Genomic DNA, 26,513 nt, shown 5'->3' on the forward strand with positions numbered 1-26,513 from the left:
AGGAAGGAGTGTAATAAAACATCCATCCATCCATCCATCCATCCATCCATCCATCCATCCATCCATCCATCCATCCATCCATCCATCCATCCATCCATCCATCTTTTCTCTCCATAGAAGCTACATCTGGTTTAGCTGTGATACTTGAGATACCGCTGCCAACAACTAAAAGTTCTCCATCTCCTATTTACTTTTTTTAAACATAGAAAGTACTCCTACATCAGTTCTTCTGTTTCCTCTTGTGTATATGCTCACAGTTTTGTGATGGCAAGGGCTGCTTGCACTGAGCCAGGTTCTGCTGGAGGTTTCTTCTTTGTCAATGGGAAGTTGTTCCTCTCCACAGTCGCCACATGCATGCTCAGAATCTTTCATGCGAAAGTCTGCAATCTCCTTAGGTAAAAACTTTCCTGAACCTGAATAATGACCTAAAATCGAACAGGATCATATATATTTGGATTGAAATTAGTTTTTAAAAAGTGCAGCCTGAAACATCTGTTCTAAATCCACTCAATGCGCACCACACTCGTAAAACAATCTTATTTACAAGAAAAATAATAAACTGTGAGTCATCTCTTTTCCATTCACAATCATGCACCGGTTTGTGTTGTTTCATTGCGTACAATCCCAATGAAATGCTTTGAAGTTTGTGGATGACGTGACCCAACGGGAAAAATCCCAATGAGGCATGAATGCTTTTGCAAGGCTCTGTATAATCAAATGCGCAGCACTTCTGGCTGAACCGCAAAACAATGGAAGTCTATATTTTGCTGGAGCAACCTTGAGCAGTTCGCTTGTTTAAACTTGTTAAGAAGGATATAAACCTGTTAGAACATGACGACTGACTGAAGGGAAAATAACCAATGAGAGAGAAATAGAGAAAGAGAGAGAGACCGTTGAAAGTCGGTGAGTGACATGCCCGACAGCAGAGCGGCCGCCCACTCTCTGACAGGCTGGGTGAATCTTAATTGTGTAATGTTCATTGACGAGTCAGCACAATGCTATTGAGACCGCGGAGGAGCACCGAGCCGAACCGAGCTGAGCGATGAAATGCTCCCACCGAGGAGGACGCAGATGGACAGCTTGGTTGAGCCGCTGGTCGCCCAGTACCTCGCCATGGGATGTCAGTCAAAGGAGAACCAAAACGAAAGCATAACGGCAGACGAAAAGGGGACAGACGATATGTAAGTTCAGTCTCTTATTTAGAAACCATTACAGAGAAGTTTCTGGAGGTCTTTTCTCCGACAACTGTCTGGATTTTAGGCTTTCTACCACAAAGCATAAAACATCTTTTGTTTTTTTTCGTTATCGAAGCTTGGAAGAGGTGCTTAAGATGTCCCTAAAACAGAAGGGGAATGTTTTCCCAGCGTCTTTACGCACAGCTAAAGCCTCAGATCTGTGCGTCAGTCTGGATTGCTTGGTTATACCGGACTTGAAACTTATTCCGTATTTACTGGTCATCTTAGATTTTGAACTAACTGGATGTCTGCTCTCCTTTGGTACTACCCAGATTTAAATGAAGGAAATTAGAACAACTTACGGGAGAATCTGAAGCAAACCATATTTGAAAAAATAACATCAGGTGTCCACTAAGGTCTTCGCATCGTTTGATACCTGGGTTTTGACATCACAAAGCAGTGCTAAAAGATAACAAAACAAAAGAAAATAATAAAATAAGAGCTATTTACATTTAGGCTCTAAAATACACACAAACGCAATTTAGGATAAGAAAAGCAGAAATCTGAGTTCGATTTGAATTTGAACATAAAATCACCTGGTAGGAAGATATAAAAATGCTGCCAATTTTCTCAAATTCTGACAACCTCTGTACCTCAACTTGTTAGCAGATAAAATGAAATCTTGTTCTCATCCAGACTTGTCTTAATTATACATAGACTGTTTATTAAATTTGTTCTTGACCAGCAGTGTTTTTGTGATAAAATTATGTGAAAAACACAAAAGAATGACAATCACATTTTAAATTTACACTCACCTATCTTGACCTCTGCCCCACAAACCAACACATGTACTTATTCGTAACATTTTTATTGTTTGTAATTAATGTCCACTCACGCTATAGATAAGATGGCAAAATTCAACTATAGGAAGTCCTCTTCTTCCACCGATTTACGCTTGTTTTTCTTTTGTTTTTCTCTCCAAGGAGGGTGACTCCAGGATATACTCCCAACAGGTCTAGAGTTTCTCCTCCTCGCCGTCCTCACAGGTTCCACAAACCCGTCTCATCGCCGATCATTCCAAATAAATCAGTAATGTCTCTGGGACATCTCACCAAAGCAAGCTGGGAAGAACTCATCCAGGCTTGTCTGGAGTTGTTTGGTAAGTCCATGCTGATTATTACTGGTTTGTGTTCTAGAGTTTGATATCCCGCCTTAACGTAACAGACCGGATATGTTTTTGGTAGATTGTTGTGGAGGAACAATGGTTACAATTTTTTGTATTATTATTTTGGGCAGAAGCAGTCTTTCTTTTACACCTCATTTCTGAGCTGTAAGTTTAAAGCATTGCTTTATTTCTCCTACATTTGTTTTGCCGCCATTAATTTGATTTTGTTTGATGTTGAAAACAATACCATCAGAAGTAGGAACGTGGAAAATGGCCATGAATGATTTTTCCATTTCTGATTTGCATTTACGTTCAATGGGCAGTGCCTGCTGCTCTCAAATGGGAGACCTGTTTAGCTGTTTGACGTAGGAACCTTCTGCATTTTTGCCTCCTTTTTCCCTAACCCACAATTTGAGATGATTTCCCCCATTTTTATTGGTTTTCAAGAAGCAATGCTGTGTTTATGGTCAATCAAACTGCACCCACATGAGGTGAACCAGTTTAGCTGTCATTTTCTAAGCCTTCAGCAAGGCAAACCTTTAGCTACACCCAACTGGGAAGCTGAATGGGAGAATTGGGAGTGTTTGAAGGTTTTGTGATGAAGATTGATGACTTGAATGCCCAAAGCTGAAGCAATTGTTCTTTTTTTTTTTGTTTGTTTGTTTGCTGCCTACTGACTGGGTTTGATTTGCTTTGTTAGATGATATTTGTTTGAATGTAGTTTCAGTAAAATCCAGTGGTTAGGCCTGTATTCAAGTCATTGTAGGGTGGTTTGATTGTGAAAAATGGTTGCATAGTTCTTTTTAGCCAAAATTACTAAAAGAAAATGACAAATGTTTGGAAAAATGGTGAGTCAAACATGAAACTTACCTTGATGTGAATTCTTGTTTAAACGTCTCTAAAATACCTGACAAAAAATGTAATCTCTAATCCGTTTTTCAGTGCTGTCAGCCATCTTTACTTGGATTGCTTGACGTCAGAACAAGAGGTCACACCTTACACGGGGTTAGACTTCAACAGAGGTGGAATCAAACACTCACATGACAGAGATTATAATATTAGAGCACAATTGTGGAATATGTCAGAATGCAATGCAAAGTAATAAGGTAAATATTTTTTGACAATTATATAATATTTTGTGATCGTTTGAATTTAACCATAAACTCGAACACCATCCAGAGTGCTTAGTTTAATGGCAAAGTAAAGAGTTTTGGTAAGTTTTTTTAAGAAATATTTTATTTGGTCAATAAATTTCTTATGAGTTCCTCTCTTGGTTTGACTCTGAAATGTCTGTGGAGAGACATAAACATTAGTAGGGAGGCTTTCCAACCTCAAAGCTTTCACATTTAAATAAAAACTGATCAAGATTTCATTTTTCAAAATTGATACTAATATATTGTTTTCTTATCTTTTTTATAACATTTCAGGCTTTACTTTTTTCATTTTCTCATAATAGGAGTTTCTTTAGATTTCTAAGCCATACATTTACAAATATCCATTTTGAAAGAGAGAATGAAAGCTGGGATTTCAATTACTATTCAGTGACTGAAATCACAGAATTGGCGGTTAAGCACTGCTATAAACATTTTGGCTTGGTTAAAAGAATTTCAGAATGTTGTTATAGAAACTAATATATTTCAATATTTATAGGATTAAAACTTAGTTTTTAACTTGCATTTTGTTTTTTGTTACATGTTAAATGTTCTTTTAGTACATTGTATCTTACTTTTAGACAATTTGGATTTCTATTTTAATCTCAAAAGAATAGTATCTAAGTGATGATGTTCATACAAGTAATGATAAAAATTGTGGCAGCATGTATGATATCCACAGATATTATGCAATATCCGTGGAGAGAGTTGTGACTATATTATAAAATTCCACCATCATAATGTTTTTTAAAATGACTCACAGAAGTGAGAAGGCTTTTGAGAAAAAGGGAAGAAGTTTTGTGCTCAGAGATTGGAGGTGTTGGAGAGGAAAGGGTCAGCTTGCTCCAGGCACCATTCATGCATTACGTCCATCACATGGTTGTAAAGAGGATTTACTGTACCCCCCCAAAAAAAGACACAGTGGTGATTGCGTAGACTGCCGTTGGATCAGTCAAAGATCGTTGTCTCAATCAAGTTGTCTGGAGTGCTCTCAGAGTTATGATGATTGTGTCTCTGAAGAGACAGCTTTCAGATGGCCGTTGCCTGGTTACGCAAATGCAGCAAAAGCAGTGGAGATGTGCTACGATGGGCTGCACATTAAATGACATTTCATAACTGCATTTATCTGCAGAAAAAGAAGAAGTGGGCTGTAATAACAGCCGTCCTCTCTTATCAGGTTTATCAGGGAGAGAGAATTTATCAGTGAAGCTGTGTGGAAAGACTTATAGATTAGTAACATGTTAGATCCTAACATGTTACATGTTTACGAAAAAAAAAAATATATATATCTCTACACAGGATATAATCTGTTTGTGCAGTATATTATGGTCGGGGTTTTCCTTAAATGGCTTTTCTTGATAAAATGGCAAACACATCGGTTGCTCTTGACTCACATCACATATGAACCCCCCCACAGTCCACAAGTCCTACCACCTTTTTTTTTTCAAATGTGAGAGAGCACACGCAAGCACAGTTTAAAAGATTACCATTAGAAGAGCTTCAAGCTTGGCCAAACTGAAAGGTCAGCTCCCTGAACTGTAGCCCTCAGATGCCTACCAACCTTTGAAATGCAGGAACGCTGCGAGGTGTGGATCAATGGCTGGCATCATCACTCCCCTCAGACCCCCACAGCACCACGAGCTGAGCTGTTCGCTCACAAAATGCACGAGAGCCTGTTTCTTTAAAAGAGAAAATGTGAGATTGTCCTTGTGCTGTAGTTATCAGAAAAAGGAAATCTGTGAACAGTAAGCTGGGAATTGTTTTCCATTCACAAGAAAGCTGTTAATGCTGGTATGTGATTCTCAATGTATAGCAAGCTTGAACAAAAACTTCAAGGCCTCTGGGTATTAACATGTAATTTAAAAATAAAGATGTAATTTAAAAATAAAGATGTACAACATGTCCTAATTTAGTTAAAACAGAAAAGTGACAAATATTCCTGATGTTGCAAATCAAAACATTATGATTCTGATAATGATATATTATTATATTATATATTGATAATCCTTATTTATTGTTTCTTTGATGTTAGTAAAAAAAAAAAAAAGGAAAAAAAACAGCAAACGTAGAATGAACATGTTACCAGTGAATTCACATCTTGGGTAAAAAAAAGTATGCCTTTTTGTCTATCCTTTTCTTTATAGAATAACAGTAGTATGTCAGGAGGATATTAGCTGCCTAATTAGTCAGGCTATCTGCTCAGGTAGCAGTCCTGCTGCTTACTTAAAGCTGTAGTTTTAAACAGTGTTTCCTTAATGAAACAGATGGGTGGCGCTTCTCTGGTTTCCATGATATGATTGTCTGTGGTTTTCAAGACTAGAAGAATTTATGATATGAATTTATAAACCGTTGGGTTTTTTTAATTGTTGGAAAAAATAACGCTTTGCTGGCTGGGTTTTACCCATCTGACTGGCAGTGCTCAGCAGCAGGGGGAAGGGCGATGCTGCATTACTCTCATTAGAATTAATCAAATTTTGGTCTGATACATATGTGTCAGCTGAGCTTATTAGAGAATTATTGGAGAGTGAGGTCATGAGAATAAAAGTCATCTATATTGGGTAAAATATTTATTATTTTTTATTGTAAGGAGGTTACTTAAACTCTGTCTACTCATGATTAGAAATTGACCAAGAAAATCCCAGAATATTCATATTTTCCCTTTGTCGACTGATCTGTGATTTAAATATCGAAATATCTGAATGGTTTTCCCTGTTTATTAAATGCATTAAAACTAAGAACTTCCACCATTATCGTTTGTAAATTAATCAATCAGTACCTTGTACATGTATGTAACTTTTTAGTGTATTTAAAGAAAATCTGATAAAGTTTAGGGGCCTATTCCTTTATGCATATATGGGGAAAATGTAATTCCTTTATTTTCTGTTGGAATCAAAATAATTCAACCTCTGACAGGAAATCTGCAGCACATTATTTTCCTTTTTGTATTTAGGGTCCTTTGAAAAAAAAAATAAAATAGAAATAAGTAGGCCGAGTTTTAATGGAAACCAGAAATTAGTATTAGCCAGGTAAAGTTTGATTGGTGTTTATTGTGCAATATTATTTCAGTAATTTTAAGGTAATTAATCTATACAAAGTATTAGTAATTATCAAAATAAAAAAGACAAGTGGTTGTGTTTTGTGCAAACACTAATACAAAACAATAGTTTATGTTTTTCATTCTTGCAACTGATAATTGTTTTAAATATATTTCAGCTGATTATTTCTTCTTTGTATATACAATTATAATTTATTTTTCTCAATTTAAAATTCTCAGAGTTTGTCATCTTAATTGGAGGAAGATAATTTTAATTCAAATCTACCCCAGCAGCTTCTGAAGCAGTTTTGACTTAAAAAGTATTTAAAAAATTGCTTTTAATGTAATTGACAAAACGTATTCAGTACAAAAAAAAGGAATAAATAAACAGTACTTGCTTTACTTTTGGGTGCAATAAATTGCCACATTTTAGATATAAAAGTTTGAAAATGTATTTAAGGTGTTCACATCATCTTGTCTGATCACAGAATTTTTGTTCAGAGCACAAATATATCCTTTTTCCCACTTACTTGAACCAAAACAAAACAAAGGGATCATCCCATCTGATAGCCTCTTTCAAAACAAGGAAAAGTGCAAACACGCAGGTTTGGAGCGGCTGATGAATGTTTAAGATAACCTTAAAAGCGAGCCAGTCAGAGCGTGCGCTCCTAAGTGTTTATCACCAACCAGTATCACGTGGTTCCAACTTGCTGGGCGGCAGCTTTCCTAATGTTCCCATCACTAACAGACGGTCCAGAAAGGATTTCCTCCTGCAATTAACCCTGCACAGGGAGTGTTGGTGGTTGGAATGCTGTGAAGCAATTGTTTACCAGATAAAGTCATGACATCCTGTTGTAGATCCGACACTGCAGCTGATTTCTTTATGAAGTGATAGCTGTAGAAAAACAAGCTTCTAATAATTTTGTTTGGGCAGAAGAACCTGTCAGAAATGCAACCGTTTGAATACACTGAAGCTGTCCATCGGTTACATCATTTGAAACTGAGAAATCATTTAATTAATCTCTTTTACTTTCTCAATAACTCGATGGATGAGGTCATCATCCCCTCGCTTGGTTTAGACGGTAGCAGCCGCATGTTACTAACAGAAACACAGCCGATGTAGGATATGGCGGGCTAGATTAGTCAGCTGCAGCAGGAGTGGTTAGTTGCTTACAGAAAACAAAGATAAGAAAGCATGTTGCCATGGTGTCTGAGGTATTTTCAAGGTAATATGGTTTAAACGTGGCCCCCTCAGTTGTCTGATGGCCTTGATGGTCCCAAGGGAGCTGCAAAGCTTTTTATTCGAGCTTGTTCTCTAGATTTTTCCATTTCTACAGACTTCTGATTATAAAGTTGTAGAGAACAAGGGTGAAAAATTCCCACAGTATATAAATGATTTTCCCAGTAAACAGACTCTATGTGGTTAACCTCTAATTCCCTGTTTTAGCGGTTTGAAGATTTCCTGAAGATATGCTGTGTTCTGCTTTAAGCAAGACACTGCAACAATTTTTTTTTATTTTTTTTTTTATGAAATCGTGTCATGTTTTGTTCACATGCAGTCTAATGCTATGTTGTGGCTGGGAAAGAATCGCTTTGTCTATGCGCGTCTCAAGATGTCAGCTGTAGCTCACAGTCAAGATAAGGAAAGGTGGTCTGTTCACAAAGGGAGGAAGTTCTGCTCATGCAAGGAAAAAGGAAGTGAAAAAGGTAGTGAGACAGGCAAGCATCAGAGGTTCACACAATCAGAGGAAAAGGTAAACCTTCCGCTGCAGGGTCTGTGGATAGTATGACTAAAGCATGTGTATGAATTGTTGTTTTACCCAGTTCGAGTAACTGGGTGAAACAGTGTTTGCACTGGTGGAAAGAAATTTTCTTTTTCGCGGTAAATCTTTTTTCAACCTGTTGTCACACAAATTTATACAAAGCTATTTAACCTTCCAGTTAAAGGTTTTGACAAAGAAGCCTGTCAAAGTTTTTTTCCAGTTCCAAATACTTAATAATCAATCTAATTTTTGCCTATAACTTCTAGAATGATTATGTTGTTAAAACTGAGGTTGACGTTGAGTTTTGTGGTCAAATTATTTGCATGTCAATCTGATCTAAAAAAAAAACAACTTTCATGTAAGTCATTAGTTCTTGAGTCAAATAATGAAGTATACACAAAACATGTATAAAGTTCACAGCAATTATATCAATGCATTTTTTGCCGCAGACATGGCAAATGTTTAATTTAAGATTTATATACCAATGCAGATTTAGAAATACTGTAATTACCAGTAATGTTTTGTTTTGGTTTTATTTTTAAGGAATTCTTAATCCTCCTTCTCCCACAGCAGAGAAACCCTACAATGTAATGCATTTTATTTTTCTATTTATTTATTTATTTTTTTTAGAAATAAACACTAGATACTGTGATGTCCATTTGTATTCATAGTTGGTTTTCTTCCGTACATAGTATTTTGCATGTATGTTAGAAAGTTAAATTTTGTCCTTCCGTGTCGAGCGCACATTCACACATCCACCGTTTAAACTTTTAAACTCAACTTCTTTTGGCTTTCTTTAAAAATTTTCTTTCCTATTGCCTCTTCCGTATAAAGAGCAGATTTGTGGAGTGCACGACTCGTGCTTCCCTATCAACTGATTCTCCCACTAAGCTGTGAATCTCTGCAGCTGCTCCACAGTTACCATGTTACCATGAGCTCAGTACTGCACAGCTCAGTTTAGCCTGACAGCTTTTGAGGATTTGCACCAACGTAATTCTCTTTCAAGTCTCTAATGATAGATTAAATAATGTTGTGTGACACATTTAAAACTTGTGATGCTGTTTTTTTTTTAATCTCCTCCACAACTTGACCCCTGACCAATATGCTGTGTTCCTTGAGCGTCATGATGGTGTTTGTTGACAAATGTTCTTTAACAAATGTCAGAGGTTGACACAAAGGTGCTGAATTTATTCTAGGGCTGGCCGATATAGCTAAAAAATTTTATCACAATATAAGGATTTCATATTGGTAGGGTATCGATTATAATTATTGATTAGCCTTTTGTTTCAAATATCTGAAATACTGCCATACCGGTGTCATGATCTTACCTGTTTTACTGTTTTTCTGTTGCACTCATTTTCTCCTTTCACTACATGCCGTTGTTTATTATTTTTAAGCAATTATGAGGCATTGTGGCAAAACCTGAAACTGCTGCTGCACATGTTACTCAAGAGGTTGTTGCTAGGTAACCAAATAAGTGAGTGAGTTAGTTATGTCACCCATCTTGCGTAGCAGATCGTGAGAAGTTGAGCAGATAAAGCCTTTACTTTGCCTACCGCCCCCAGAATGCTGTGCAGTTCGGGATCAGAGTTTAGTGGAACTATTGACATATTATCTATCAATATTGATCACATGTTTATTGCGATATATATTGTTATTGATTTATTTCCCTATCCTAATTTATATTGAGATTAATTCTGACACATCTGGACTCTTAATTAGGTGACTTCTTAAAGCACTTGGTTGCACTTGATTTTATTTAGGAGTCACACTGTGAAGGATCTGAATACTGATGCATGCCACACTTTTCAGATTTTTTTTTTTTTTTTACTTGGGGAAAAAATGAAATCAAGTCTTTCTCCTTTCATCATTATGCATTACTTTGTGTGTATCACATAAAAAAAACACTTTAATAGATTTGTAGTTTGTGGTTCTAATGAGCTAAAATGAGTGTGAATATTTTTACAGGGTTCTGTAATGATTAATGAACTGTGTGAGTTACATATGTCACCTGTCGGAAAGGAACTAGTTTTTAACTGGAAGATCTAGTTCTGCAAAATGCAGCAGTGAGTGAAGTAAACCAGAAGATGATATGGTGTTATGGTAAAGGTGACTGAAAGTATATGATGGGAAGTAAACCAAGATTAAGCTAAGAAAATTAGAAGGTTTTAGCAGAAGATGACAAAATCCACAGTGTAAGAGATGAAAATGAAATGATGGTGCAGCATATTGTTATGATAATGTAAGCACTTCTTTTAAAGGGGAAATAACTTTTAGTTTAAAAAATAGTTTTGACTATTACTTATAGACTGATGTGTTTTTTTTTTTTTGAAAGGATTTAATTTCTATCCTAAATTGTTTCTATGTTTTTCAAATGGCAGTCAAAGGAAAATATATTTTTGACATCTGTACAGACAGCAATTTGTTCACACATGTGTGCTCTCTTCTCTCATTTGGCTTAAGAATAGGCATAACTTAGCAACATCTCAATTCTATGACGCTGGTTTGCTACATACTCCGTCACTGATAAAATGTCTTCTCCTCTCAGCTGATTGCACTTTTTTTTTTCTTTTCAGATGCAGATGGTTGCGTGAGGAAGACCAGCCACGTGCTGAACATCACCCTGACCATGCATCGTCTCCTCATGTCCTCCAGCGACCTGCTGGACAGACTCATCAATCTATATCCTTTAGCAGTCCACCAGCAGCATGCACACTGCGCCTTTGTCTCTTGATTCAAACAACCCTTGTTATGAGCAGAAAAGTGAACATACGACCGGTTCACTGGACCCGCTGAGGGCTCGGTTGTCAACAGCAACGCACAGTCAAGCTCATTCCTGGCTCAGATTTTTCAGCTGTCAGTGTAAAGCTTGATGGGCAAGTGGCCTGCTTTCTCCCTCTGTACTCCATTTTGCATTCATTTCTTCTCTCAGAGCAACTTTGCTTCACTAAGGCTTGCACCTCATCCATTCAGTAACAGGGAGGATACTACCCGACTGTTGTTGGTCTCCTTTAATATGTTTGATTAGACTCTTTTCATTTGCACCCATTCACACCCCGAAGACGATTTTTTTTCTGTCTTTTCATGGTAGTGGAGTGCCTATAATTTTAGCTTCTCTTCAAAGAAGAGACAATGGCGTCACAAACCCCTGAACAGTACCTTACTTGGGTTTCAGGTGTTAATTACCTCTGCCTCTGATCTACCATATTTAGACACAGACCCTGCTGCTTAAAAAGGCCACTGATCACAGAAACCCTCCATCAGTTCACACGCATATGTTTTTTTTTTTTTTAAAACCCTCTCATTCTGGGATAAAGACCAAAAAAGATACAAATGATCAATTCAGGATCAAGAAAGAGCCATGGGGGGTCATTGACTGTCCCAATCGCTGCCTAACTGTGCGAGTGTCTTCCGTTCCAATGATGTAGTTAGCCTTTACGTGCTTCTCAGTGGGATTTCAATAAAGAGCCAGTGACTTACAAAAAGTACTCGCACACCATATTTTTCATTCACATCTTAATATGCCACAGCTGCATTGTTTTTAATGTGGTTTGCAAGTAAAAAAATATGTAAAATGTGGCATGAAGCCTCCTTTATTTTAATGCTGTTAAATAAAAATATACCTTTTAATGTTATGTGATGGTGTCAGAGGTTTTTTAGAGAATATTAATAGACAAAACACAACTTAGAGACCAAGAGCCACTGCACAGATTGCAGGGGAAGAGTTGTGGAAAACAATATTCAAAGCAGGGTTAGGTTATAAAACAGCTTCTCTAGCTTTGGATATCTGAAAATGAAAAGAGTACGGCACAGCTGCAAAACCTGACTATCCGTGACTAAACTGATAAGACAAGGCAAGGAGAGCCTCCGGGTGGAGATTCAGCTTCCAACAAGAATAATTGAGATTGATTGGTAATTATTAAAGCATATTCAAGCATTAGAATGGCCTAGTCAAAGTCATTAACTTGAATATTGATGTTGACAGTTGCTCTCTATTCATTCTAACTGCGCTTGAGTGATTCACCAAAGAATTCAGTTGACAAGACTTAACCCTGGGGACCTGCAGCTGCAATTACAGGAAAAGGTGGCTCTATAAACATTTTGACTCAAGGAAGCTAAATACGAAAGCACTCTATACTTTTTAATTTTTATTAGTTTAAAAATTAGGAATCCATTTATTATTTAACTTTTAATGCAGAAATGTGCCCTACTTTGAGTTAGTCTACCACATAAAATCCCCTGTAAAACAAGCTGACGCTCTTGCAGCGTTCTGCAGCAGAGTGTGAGCAAGTTCACAAGCAGTGAATACTTTTGCAAAGCTCATTGGTGTGAGAATGGAATGGTGGCTGTTTCCTGTAAATAAATCAATGGCGTATTGTTTGGGTAAGCGACATGTGCAACGTGAAGGTTATCCAGAGCACAGAGACAATAATTACACTGTGGGCAGACATTGCTGGTTTAAATATCTCCGGTGTCCTGACACCAAACAATGGCTTTCAGTGATTATGCATTGCTTTAGACATGGGTTGTGTATTTTCTTTGTGCAGTTTGCTGTTCACGTTCCCTTGCATGCCAGAATGATTCATTTGGTGATGCTCATTGGAGTTACAGATGCCTCCTCCCACATGACCAAATGTCACATGTGTTTGCCTTTTAGTTCACTGGGCTAAGTTTGTATTAATGAGTTTGATCCCCTGCAGGTAAATCATCCGTGTGCTCAGTATTTACTCAAAACATACCTGTCATGCTGGGGCATCTGTATATTCCATTTAAAAACAAGCAAAATTAAATTGTCAGCTCCTTATCTGCTGCTTACTTTTAAAACAGCTCTGGACAATGATCAGCCAGCAGAATGCCAGAGGATATGCTACCTCATCAGGTCAGTGTAGCACGTGCCCTCTAGGTTCAGATTAAAAATTAACTCTTGTTTTCCATCAGTTACATTGTTGCCATTTCTAACTTGCAGACATTGGATTCAGGAATTCTGGATGATGTTCCGCTTGCCCCACAGCTTGTCCGACAGCCTGGACGACTTTCGTGATCTGCTCAGAGAACACGGACAGGAGCATCTTTGCTCTCTCCTAGAGACCAAATGGATGTAAGTGTTAATTTCTTACCAGCTGGCCAACTGCGACATGAAGCCTACACGACTCCCAGTCAGTTTGCTGCAGTCATGAAATCAGTCACGATCCAGAGCAAGGAACAGAAAGCAGTTTCACCTTGTGGTTGCTGCAAAATTCCAGCAGCGTGTGACTGCATCCTGACTAGTACATTTCTAGCCCGATTACTTTAGAGCAACCATGACTAGTTGATGTTAACTATGACATGAATTATAATTATGTCTTAAATAAAAATATTAAAAAAATAGACGCTTTTCTCCACAGAGCTCTCTTTTGTGGTGCTGTTTTAGGATCAAGAGTCTGTTAGTTTTAAGTGTGCTGCTATGTGTGCTGGACATGGCAGGTTATTTTTGCCAAGACGTCACCATTTGGTCTTCAATTTAATTTAATTTTCCACATTTAAGGATAAACTGACCCTCTTGTAATGAAATTCCAATGCTCTGTGATTCCAGAAAGTTGTCGGATAATTATTAGCCAGATTAATTAGGAAGTAGGTTATACTGTCAGTTTCACTTTTAGTTTCAGACAACTGTCATGACAAAATGACTGAAGTTTCTCCGTGGGTGTGGCACAATTTTAAGCAGTGTTAACTAAAGGTTTAAAACAAAACAGCTTCTTTTTCCTTTAAAGTTACTCCACAATGAGGCCTACTTCTGTTTGTCTCCTTTGCATTCTCCTCATATTTGACATCCACAAAATGGTTAATGTTCATTTAATGTCATAAAAGGAATTTGCTACATTTTTTGTGGCATGCAGTGAGATTAAGAATATGGCCGTCAAGAAAATAAGTCAAATCAAAGTTGCTTGTTATTTGGAGAGATTTTAGTCATTTTGATTTACTAATTATGTGAAAAATGTGTCAAATGTCTCGGTTTAAAAACTTCTAGCAGTAGGTCTGGCCTAGATTGAACTGTGTACTTTTAATTAAATCAGCAGCAGTTTTCACACTTTTAAAGTTACCACCTCTGTTTCACTCTTACTGATGTGGATATGTTGTGTTGGTGTTTTAGAAATGAACGAGAACGGTCGTGGAAAGCCAGCCAGAAGATTCAAGCTAACTATAGTAAAAAGAGGAAAGTTTCTCTTCTTTTTGATCACCTGGAACCCAGTGAGTTGGCTGATCACCTCACTTTCCTGGAGTTTAAATCCTTCTGTAGAATATCAGTGAGTATGTGCACTCATCTGAGCTTAAAATATCCCTCTGGCTATATATGCTTCACACTTTAGCTTGATTGAAAATACTCTTTTGCAAACCCTAAATAATTCCCCCCGTGGGAAATCCCTTAAAGTTTCCATACAGCAACTGATGGTCCTCTCTCTGCTCTCTCTCTGTCAGTTTGTAGACTATATAAATTACATTCGAAGCTGCTGCATGAAGGACATCCCTGTGCTGGAGCGTTCCATCGCCCTGTGCAATGGGATTTCCCAGTGGGTTCAGCTGATGGTGCTGAGTCGGCCAACAGCTCAGCTGAGAGCTGAGGTTTTCACCAAGTTTATCCACGTTGCAAAGGTAGTGGTTAACTCAACCCCCACTGCTACATTTATAGTACCAGAACTCGAGACACTTCCTCTTTGCATCATCCTGTCTGCTATTGTTAACATGAATGACATGAATGATTTCATTAAAAAGTCAGCGCAGTTGCTACAGGTAGATTAAGAATAGCTTTTGAACTTTGCTATGTGACATCCACACCTCAGGTAGGAATATTGGCAAGATGGTGGACAAATGTGGCCCTTATGGAAAAGTGGCAAGATATTTGAATTGTTGCAAGAAAGCGTATCTGCCATATCAAGATCACAAATGTGGCAGAATGTATAGATAAAGCTACCCTTTAACAAACTTTTAAAACATTGATAAACAGTTGTCTTTGCATTTGGTGAATACTCCTTAAAATTAAATATTGAACTTTATTTGACTTGGGTTTTTTTTGACTGACGAAATTTTATTTACTTAAAGAGACACACAGATAGTTATAGCGGGCCAGATTTGGGCCTTAACCTTGACACGTGGTCTATACCATGAAACACGGTGGTGGCAGCATCATGCTGTGGGGTGGCTTGTCATCAGCATGAACTGGTTAATGAAAAGTGGATGGAGCTACACATTTATCATTTTGAAAATGATGTGTAATTTCCATGCCCTTTTCACAGTGGGTGCACATCATGTTGTGCTGGTCTGTCGCATACTGTGATTAAATACAGGGAGGCATGTGGTTATGATGTGGCAAAATGTTGAAAGGTTCACGGGTTTGAAAGGCACTGTATTCTGCAAATTCTTCATAATAACATCAGTCTAGCATATTTTGTGATATTGTTTATATTAATGAGCTAAACGTTTAACAAATAGAAAAAAAATATTAAGTAACTGAAGTAATCAAACGAAACTAACACGGCAAGGAGTTTGGTGTCCTGAAAAATTGAAAACCGACTTGTGATTACTGTCGCTGACCAGACCGAGCTTGTTAAAAGCTTTCCAAAGGGAAGCTGCCTGCAGCCTGCTGAGAAGTGATACACTAGCATCAGGGAGCCGTTAGGCAGCCTTGTACTCTGGTGGACCTCTCACGCTGTCAGTAATGCACCAGACTGCTGCTGCTCATTGCTGTCAACCTCGAAACCCATGGGTGTGGAAACGAATTTCACACCATAATGCTTCAGTGACAGCACAAATTAGAAAACTGAAAAGAGGGAGAAAAAGGGCTTCCAAAGAAGAGAGAGATATCGGTGTGCAGCAAGAAAAAGACAACAATATAAGTGGCTTATGTAACATCAGTGTTGAGAGTTATATAACAGGGCTACCTGGAACAAATTTAATTGTGCGTGTTTTTTATCCGCCGATGTGAATTCACTGATACGTGTGTTTTGTGTGTGTGTGTGTGTGTGTGTGTGTGTTTTTCCCCTAGTGTCTACATCTTATGCACAACTACAACACACTAATGGCAGTGGTGGGAGGGCTTTGTCACAGCTCGATATCAAGACTGAAAGACACCACATCACATGTACCCAATGAGGTAACCAAGGTAATGCTTAAAGAAGGCGCATAAAGTAAAACTGCCGCAGATCAAATGTTTTCCCATGAACCTAAACTGTGTAAAACAGCTCTCACTTGTAATTTAATAACTATGCAAATCGCCGGTCTTTAGGCTGAATTTATGTGACATTGCACAGTGAGGTTGAATTTCTTCTTGCATGGACATACTACCGCATCACACAGCTGCTAATCTGTTTTGCAAGTTTTCCAGGTTGTAGTTCACAACAGGGGCATTCATTCCCATGACTGAAAAATAAAAATATGCAAAAAAAAAAAAGAGCTAAAGACAGCACGAGGAAGCTGCAGACGGTGTCCACCCAAGAAAAAAATAAAAAAATAAATAATAATAGCAATGTCTGCAGCTTAAATTTTAGTTGTTAATCAATCAAGTATTTCTACAATGATTTGACTGGTGAGGAAGACAAAAATGAGGAGAAATGCACGAGATCAGTTATTTAGAGATGTAAAATATGGGCACACCAACAGGAAATTTAAAGACACGTTTTAGCAAAGACAGTTTGACGGTTATTCACCACAATAGCAAATGGCCACATGTAACAAAAAACTGGTATTTAAAAAAATGGCAGCATTTAGTGACTGCTGCCTGTTTCTGCTCTAAGCAGTATGACTACTCCAGTGAGCACAGGCATGAGTCAGCATGTTTTTCCACATTTAACATCTAAGGGTTTGACTACAACAATGTAGCTTAATCTCAAGGTATAAAGTTAAAGTTCCTCTTTTTAAGAGAGGTGTGGCTGCAAAAACGTTTTTAACATCAAAAACTGGTTTTGAAATTGTCTGCTTTGAAAAACAGTCAAAAGTCTAAATAACTGTTGTTTTACATTTCTTGTATTTATAGGGTTCATGACTGAAACATGGTATTTGCTATATAAATTGCCAAAGAGGAACAACAGCAGCCTAACCACAACATTTTGTTAAAAATACCACAGAAATTAAACATAAAAAACATTTTGTTATTTTACAACAATAATAATTGCCAGTGTGAGTCATGACTGACTATAAAATCCTTAAATGTTGCTGCATGAAAAGATTACTTCATACAATTAACTAATTTTCTTTTATAAAGGAAGATCAAGAAATCAACACTTGCCAAAAGAAACAAGAAAGGAGCCACAGAGTGAGCTTTCTGGGACAACTGAAGAATTTGACCAACACTTAGCAAAACATATTAGCAATCCTCCCATACTTTGAAAGATGTCATTTCTTCCAGACAATGAGAAGCTAGAGCTCTAAATAGGAACTTCCCATGAATTGCATTTTAACACCAGATTAAATCCACACCATAACCTCAAAAATCGACCATGACGTGGAGCTTGCCGGGTCTTATAAAGTTCTTCTGTGCTGTAAAACTAAGGTTCACTCTTCATTGCGTGCTGTGGAGCATGAGTCTGCTTACTGTTTGAGGAAGCTCAAATCTTCTGTGGTGAGAAATTGGTGGTTGTTATCATAGTGCGTATCTGGGTCCTGTGTGTGACGTGAAGTAGCCCGATCGCAGAAATGGCTCTGCTCTGTCAAATGTTAAATAAACACACTAAGTATATTACCTGCTGTGGTAAAATAATATCCACCATGCTCAGGTTATTTTCTGCACAGAGATTGGTATCCCACCTGCTCCCCATTAAATAGGGCTCCAAGATGGAGAGGAGGGCCCACACCCCCAAATTGCACATACGCATGTATGTGCAATTTGGGGGATCAATGAAAACTGATTCTGCTTGTCTGTAGGGAACCTCATGAAGCACCGATCTAAAAACAAAACTAACCAGAAACAGAATCTAAGATCTGGGAGCTTTTAGAAGCTGATTTTACACGTTCTCTTCATTAAAACAGCTGATATTTAAGTGGATATGACAGAACTTAAGCTGTACAGATATATAAACAATCTATCCCTGAAAGACTAGGGATAGTAAAGATATTTTTTATTATTCTGCTGTTCAAAAATGCAAAGAGAAGTCTTGGAATAATGGGACCAAGAAAGACACAAGAGCAAATACTGTGTGAGCCTATCAGGGAGGCTCGGTTTCATCTTTCCTGACACATTCATGAAAATACTGGTGATGTTTCCTCCAAGCTGATGATGGATGGAAAGAAACTTCCCACATATGGGAAATAGGTTTTGGCGCCTGTGCGTACAGGTTGAGGAAACATTCTAGTGAAGTGACGATAGCCATCATGGTAGCATTATGGTAAATCTGGAAAAGCTGCATAAAAACCTATTTGGAGAGAACAAAGCACTGAAAGGAGGTTTTCTGAATATGCTGTGATTCAATGATGTTTGAACAGACAAGGAGATCCTGAAAATCATTGGGATGTCTTAATCTGGAGTGAATGGGGCCTGAGATACCAAATTCAGACAAAAACATGAAAAAAAAATGGCTATGTACATCTGCCTATGCTGTCTTTACATGGGGCTGGTACTAACCACCAGCAGTCATTGCGCAAAATCAAAAGTACAGACAGTAAAAGTACAGAATATAAATAATTACTAAAACCCTTTTAGTGTCCATCATATTGTTCTTTCTTAACATTTAAGGTTCAAATATACTGTAGTGTATTTTACATCTGAATCTATTCCCCAGGTACTAAACGAGATGACGGACCTGCTGTCCTCCTGCAGAAACTATGACAACTACAGACAAGCTTATAACAAAGTGACAGGTTTTAAAATTCCCATCCTCGGTGTCCATCTCAAAGACCTTATTTCAGTCAACGAAGCCATGCCAGACTATGTGGATGACAACAAGGTGAATGTCCAGAAGCTCCAGGCGCTCTACAACCACATTAATGAGCTCATTCAGCTGCAGCAGATCCCATCCCAACTGGACGCAAATAAGGACCTCGTTCATCTGTTGACGGTAACGAACCTCTCAGCAAAACTTTGAATATTAAGACTGTGTGAAATATTGCGCAGCGTGATGTGATTCACTAAGTTGTAGACACATACATAAATGAAAATGAGCCTGTTACAGCATGCAGTTTGTTATGTGTGGGTGTGATGAGAGCCCATGATCTATGAGTGTGTGGGTATCGAGCTGAATGTGAATGAGACCGAGTTCAGATTGCTGTATTGTTGTGCTATCTCTGCGTTTTATTCGCACTCAAAGGACAGAATGCCCATGAGACATAACGATTGTCCTGTGAAACTGAATTTCCCCTTAACACAGCATTTAATTCAAGGAGAAATCCTGGCATAGGGGCACATTCTTTTCTGTTTACCTCTCATGCGCTCATGTTGTTCTCTCGCACAGTTGTCCTTGGACCTCTACTATACTGAGGATGAGATTTATGAGCTGTCTTACGCACGGGAACCAAAGAACTGTAAAGCACCGGTGAGTGACACCTCATGCTAATCTCCGGTGCATCACTTAGAAATACAGTCAAACCTACATCAGGTTTACTACACCTAAACCTGATGTCTTAAAAGCTCTTTGCACTCTCTTTGGAGGCGTGAGCGACACAGTTATCAGATTTTCTGCTGGATTTAGATCTGCGATCTGAGAACTAAAATGTTTATGGAAGGAACTTGATTTAGTTAATCATAAACCATTTTCTGTGCTAGCTTTCTCCACATTTTTAAAGCTTCCTTCATAGCTTCGAACTAATTTACAAATACTCCAATAAACGTGAAAGAATATTAGCCAGTTTCATTTCTTCATCCTGTCCTTTGGGAACTTTAATCCAGGAAAGGAGATTGCTAGTCTAAGTAGGATCTCTTGGTCATAGTTTGAATATTGTTTATTTAAAAAAATTGCATTTCCAAGGAATTTACTTTGAAAACACTGAAGACACTAGGTTGGCCTGAAAATCAATAATCTTATGTTGGGGGGTGGGGGGGGGTATAACTCTGTAGAGCACTAGTATCTTAGTTTAGCCTGACAACCAAAAGTTACTTTGCCACACAAAAGATTGTTAACCTGTCAGTTTGGATATATTTTGTTTTTGTCCAAGGCACATAGTATCGCTCTGGTTCATAAAAAAATGTAAAGGTTTTTGGTTGGTAAAGGACACATTAGTTTGCACAGTCATTGTGTTTGTTTAGCTGTTCTCTGCTGAGACACCCAGGAGCTAATACTAAAATGTATAATTGTTGCTCGATGTCAGCATAATATATGTGTCAAATATTGTTCAATTAAATTTTTTTAACAATATACATAAACCTTTTTTTTTTTTTTTTTTTTAATAGCCAGCAACCCCCTCCAAGCCTCCAGTTTATGTGGACTGGGCTTCGGGAGTGGCTCCTAAACCCGATCCTAGAACCATCAGCAAACATGTGCAGAGGATGGTAGATGTAAGTGCTTCTTTTTTTAAACTGCACATCCGCATGCGTTCATTTCAGCAGTGTACTGCTGCAGCTAAAGCACACTGACATCATTATAACAACCGTGCTTTCTTCTCGTCTTCTACAGTCTGTGTTTAAGAACTACGATCTAGACCAGAACGGATTTATTTCTCATGACGACTTTGAGAAAATTGCTGCAAGCTTTCCTTTCTCCTTCTGTGTCATGGACAAAGAGAAGTGGGTATTTGGCAGGTTGCACCCTCTTTTTTTTGGTTCATTTCTCCTTCAGAGAGGAGAGGAAGCAAAAGTGGTATTTGTTGATGAACATAGCAACAGGAAGCGTAAAATAGATGCAGAAGGAACCAATAAACCACCTTATAAATAGTCACATGAAAACCCAAGCAGCTCATGTTCCTACTTTTCATAACATATTAGATGAAGTAGATGAGTTGGTGTAGATATGAATAGAATGTGCATATAAAAGGAATTATGTGGAAAATAAATTTAAAAGATGTTTACTTTTAAACACTGTATCATTCGTGGATTTGTCTTTTTTTTTTTTTTTTTTTGGTTTTAAAGGAAAGGTCTTGTAAGCAGAGAGGAGATCACGGCTTATTTCATGCGAGCCAGTGTTATCTGCTCCAAACTGGGCCTGGGTTTTGTTCACAACTTTCAGGAAACGACTTACATGAAACCCACTTTTTGTGACAACTGCTCAGGGTTTGTAAGTAAACTTTACAAAAAAAAAACTAAAAAAAAAAACAAACAAAAAAAACTTGTTTTTAATAGCATGACTAAACTTGGTGATTTTCTCTGTTTTGTTGCCTCCATTTATATGTTTTCTTTCTTGCATATTTTCAGTTATGGGGTGTCATCAAACAAGGATATAGATGCAGGGGTAAGTTTTATCTCTGTCTTGTTTCACTCCACCGTGTCTATCTTTGGCTAACTGTCGTGTTTAGAAACACAGAGAGGTGCATGCATTTTTGTAGTGGGGAGCAGGTGAGGTGAGCTGTGGTTTTTTGAGTTGCATTTTGCGAACTGAACCCTGCAGCACAGGAACAAAGTACAAAAAAAAAAAAAGAAAAAAGAAACACTCTTGTACTCTGAACAACAGATTTCCCCCTCCCCCGTCCCGCAGAAGATCTGAAAGAAGTATTTGTTTGCTCGGCTGTAGGCTTGCACCGGTCTGAGAGTTGCATTTGCAGAAGAGATAGTGTTCATTGAGAAGTGGGATGTCAGTTCGTTGATGTGAGGTGAACTTCCTGCTCTGACATGTGCATTGTTTTGGTCTGCTCAGACTGCGGCATGAATTGCCACAAGCTGTGCAAGGATCAGGTGGCGTTCGAGTGCAAGAAGAACACCCGATCGACCAACGCCGTTGACAGTCCAACACCAAGCTCCACTCCGATTGCATCAAGCACCTCAGAGGGTGGGTTTTTGCTGATTGCGTTCCCAGCAGAGGCAGTCTAATTTTCATACACGTTTTTACTTTCACTACTAACTGTGGAAGAAAACCTCTGCTACGTGTGCCATCTGGTGGCGAAGACTTTTCAGCTTATCTCCTTATCTCAAAAACGCAAACTATTTCCTGAAATCACTGTCGGCCAGACTCCACATGAAGCTAAAAGTCACAATTTACATTTCTGAGTTAAGTTCCCCGCAACTGAAACAAAACAACTGTTGAGTTCAAGGTCTGCTGTGAAGGTAATTTCCCTCCAGCTGTCATTGGGAACTGGTTCACTTACAGTAATTTTTAAAGCTGCCCACCTTCTGCAAGAAAGCTACTATTTTCAGAACAGGTTAACTTTCAGTTTTACTTAATATGAACTTACTTGCCAAGAGATAACTTTAAAATGTGTGGGCTTGTATCTGATGCCACAAATGTGGCAAAACAGTGCGTTTTGCCACGAACAGTCTGTAATCGTGACGTACGGAGCTTAGTCATTTTGTTTTGTGGTGTTTGATGTCCTTTAAGATATTAAAGTGATATAGCGCCACAAAACAAAGAAAAGAAAAAAACAGTGTTGCACTTTCTATTTGTCTATTTGAAGAAATTAATAATAAGATGGCTCTCCTTAGGTTCAGAAGAGTGTCCGTTCCCTTACCCGTCAGATGGGAGGAGGGACTGGAGCCCAGAATCTCCAATCACCCCCAACTGGAGGCCTGCAAGAGTCCACAGCTACACCCAGACAGAGGGACCTCAGTTGTCCTCGATGACGCCTGAAGCCAGCCGCCTTCAGTCGTCTCTCCTAATCCCCGTCCCGCCCATCCTCCCCTCCTGCCCCAGCCCCGTGCCGTTGAGAAAACAACGATACTGTGCCAAGTGGGAGAACAGAGCCTCCGTCTTGCAAAAACCCAAAGAGCCAGTGGAGGAGAGCAAATGCACTTATGAATCTCTGGAATATGTGAGTATGAAATTTCTGCCTTGCCGACTTTTAATCCAGGACATTTATAGTGTATAGCTAAAACCCGATCTTTACCGTTTTATTTTTCCTTTCAGGAAAACCTGAGACTCCAACAAGACAATGAGGCACTACGTGAGAAACTCAGGGAGACAAAGTTGGAAGTGGAGAAGCTAAAGTCATATCTGAAGAAACATGCTCTTCATCCTGTGGAGGAAGACTCCTCCTCTTAGATATAAGCCTCTGAAGAGAGAGACTGGTGCCAACGCCCTATGGTGGAAGATGTTAATTTTAATTTATTGATCATGGACAGTGAGCGTGTTTTACAAGAAAGGTGCATCTCAATAAATTGCAATATCATTGAAAAGTTTATTTAAATCATCTAAGTAGCAGGGAAACTGATTAATTATACACAGAATTTCCAAGTATTTCCTATTAATTTGGGGAATTGTGGCAATAAAACCCCCAAAATTCACTGTCTGTCAATAAAGTTTTATATATATATATATATATATATATATATATATATAAAAACAGGAATGTTATGGAATGACTTAAGCAGTCATGTGTATGACTGCCATCATTTACCTAACAGACACTCATTGAGACATTTAAGGTAATTCACTGAATGTAATTTCTAGTGAGTCCACAAACAACAGGAAATAAAGGAAGCAAAGGACTGCAACACAAAGGCCGTTTCAAAGCTTTGGAGAGTTTTGCGAGATGCTGTGCCGCCACACACAGACACATATCACTTTGTATTTTATTATTCTGTGCAATATAGCTTCACTTTTTGAACTAATTATGTATTTCATTTTGTTGAGATGCACCTCTATGCTGAGAGTCGGGTGACTTGGTATAATGTGATGAAAAATGAAATTAAGTTTTAGTGCTGATTGTGTTTGGGTTATCTAAGACTACATTGCAGGATGAAGCAACAGTTTGTGAATGATTTTCGGTGGCATGCATCAGAATTAAGCTACATTATGAAAACAGTTTAAACAGTTATTACCAGGCATGGGCCAGTTTGAGATTCTGAAATGTTAATGCTGAGTAAAAATGTATTAGGGGAAAAATACTGAACTGAACTGTGAAATAGGATAGGGAAAACAAATCTGAATTTTTTTCCTGCATTTTAAACAACAATACAACAGTCACGTACTATTGCCAAGATATTGAAATATATCGATTACAGCGTTTGAGAAAGACCCTAAAGATATGTTAAAAATCGCTCTCCATTTTGGATCCTTAAACATCTGAAATATGTCCATCTATTTAAATTGCATTTAAATAGATTTTAAATGTTTGTCATTGTTGTAACTCTGGTTCAGGAGTTTCTGTGTTATTAACTGTGACAAAACGACATGCCTAGAGGTCGCCTCTCTGTGTCAGCCTTCAAAATCTGCTCCTGAACTTACTTATTGCATCTTGTTTAGATATGTGTGTTACATAATCAGCTATTATTTCTTTCGCCATGGGATAGTGCAGAGCTTTGGCATGAAAACATAAATTATATTTGCAAAACATGTGTTCATAACACATGAAAGCCCTGAGGTTGCATGGCAGAATTGCCAAATACTAACTTATTGACAAAGTTAGATTTAACTACCTGCGTTTCTGTAAAACAAATATGTATTAGTTCTTAAACAAGTAAATTATTAAGTTAGCTTTCTTGTTATTTTTCATAATTGTTTGGGATATTTCCAAACTGCAGAATTTGTCTTTCCGCTAAGCAAGGAAAGACTGGAGTAGCCCTCTTTCAGCCAACTGACCAGCAGTGCTCGGCAAGTGAGGGGAGGGAAGTGCAGAGCTACTTTATGTTCCAAACAAACTAGAAAATCTTCTAATCAAGAAAGGGATTTTGAACAGAAGGAATGACTGGACAGAAAAATGCATTGGTTTCAAAACCTGGTAACAGTAACCGGCCCATGCCTAGTTAGGACAGGTGAGCTCTTTTCTCACAGGAGCGAGTATTTCTCACATCTGGTGAAACGTTTAATTTTTATTTTTTATTTTTTTGCCTCTGTCAAAACCCATGAAAGACAGGCCATGATCCAATCAGCAAGTGCAGTATTTAAGAAAGCACAGCAAAATGTGTTTGATCAATTCTTGATCAGTTAGTGAACTTAAATATTTATGTTAAACATAATAAAGCAGAAAGCGGCTGCTGCATCAAGAAAAACGTGTGCAGCAGGAAGCATATGACAGATGAGTTACTACCAGCGACCATAAGAGGCCACCGTATTTTATCTCCATTCTAAAAATAACGGGCCACTCCGATCTCCAGAACTGTTGTTGCTTTGTATTACATGTTTTCCTTTTCAGTGCATTGCTAATATTTATTGTCTGAAACACTACATAGTTCTTATACTGCATAAGAATTTTTCTTTTTGTACACGATAGTGGTACTTTTGCTGACTTATTTATGCCCCTGCACAACTGCCTTTTTTTTTGTTGTGTAGCTGAATCATTTATTACTATGTGGTCTACTGTAGCAGTGTTGTACTGTGAATGATGGTCAAGATCCATGTTTTTGAATTGTGCCTAATGTACTGTAAATACAAGGTATACGCATATTATGCCATATCAATTATGTCTAGTTTAACCCCCACCCAACCTGTATTGTTCTCTTATTGTTGTAATAAATAATGTGCACTCTGGATTATAACGTAGCTCCAGTGTTACCTCATGTGGCCATCGGGGGTCAGCAAAACCCCATGAGAACAGGCATCTTACCTGTTTGTGTTTGTTGACCTTCATTCTACCTGTTAATTGGAAGTTTCTTTGTATGTGTGGCTCCCCGATTAGAGGTATGTGTATTTAACTAATTGTATCAAACAAAAGTGCACAACAAAATCAAAGTCATGTGGTTTTATTTTGTTTTGTAGTTAACTTCAAACCTCTTTTTACATTTATTCAGCATGATTAAGTTGCATTTTATGATTTTGTACACGAGGCATATATTGTTGGATTATTGAGACTAAAGTCTTTAAAAGCAGCCTGTACCCACTGAAATATCCAGTCTCCTCTGTCTCCATGTCTTTGCTGCACCCAGCAGCAAATATTGGCCTTCAGATAATGAGAGGTCAACCCTTTGGTTGGTAGAAGCAGAGATTCAGACCAAGTGTTTGTTTCCTCCAATTTCCATCAAGCCTCATTGCAAATACCTGGCAATTTGTTGTGTTGGTGCTGTACATCAGTGTGAGCATTTCCATACCTTTAATTCTTCCCCTGATGAAGGAAACCTATTCCCCTGGAATTAAGTTGTGCTTCTTTACATCTTCCTGCCATAATAACTTGTTTTCCTGCATTAGCATGAAGAGAGACCCAGTGAGAAAGGATACTCTCTGAGGCATATAGCAAGCCGAGCCA

General features: G+C 38.1%; 1 protein-coding gene across 1 annotated transcript; it reads left to right on the forward strand.

Moving 5' to 3' along the window:
• Positions 1 to 744: 744 nt before the first annotated feature.
• Positions 745 to 25,809, forward strand: LOC106957526 (RAS guanyl-releasing protein 1). The gene is made up of 17 exons (XM_015048911.1): positions 745 to 1,181; positions 2,159 to 2,334; positions 10,865 to 10,970; positions 13,105 to 13,167; positions 13,255 to 13,386; positions 14,419 to 14,572; positions 14,745 to 14,918; positions 16,309 to 16,425; positions 19,037 to 19,312; positions 19,706 to 19,786; positions 20,641 to 20,745; positions 20,864 to 20,973; positions 21,316 to 21,460; positions 21,598 to 21,634; positions 22,037 to 22,168; positions 22,819 to 23,144; positions 23,240 to 25,809. Exons 1-17 carry the CDS (start codon positions 1,048 to 1,050, stop codon positions 23,372 to 23,374), a joined length of 2,403 nt encoding a protein of 800 aa, XP_014904397.1. The 5' UTR covers positions 745 to 1,047; the 3' UTR covers positions 23,375 to 25,809.
• Positions 25,810 to 26,513: the final 704 nt, after the last annotated feature.

This window comes from Poecilia latipinna, unplaced genomic scaffold (genome assembly GCF_001443285.1).
Source record: "Poecilia latipinna isolate Pla-1442-1.1 unplaced genomic scaffold, P_latipinna-1.0 Scaffold43, whole genome shotgun sequence".
In the NCBI taxonomy this organism is placed as follows: Eukaryota; Metazoa; Chordata; class Actinopteri; order Cyprinodontiformes; family Poeciliidae; genus Poecilia; species Poecilia latipinna.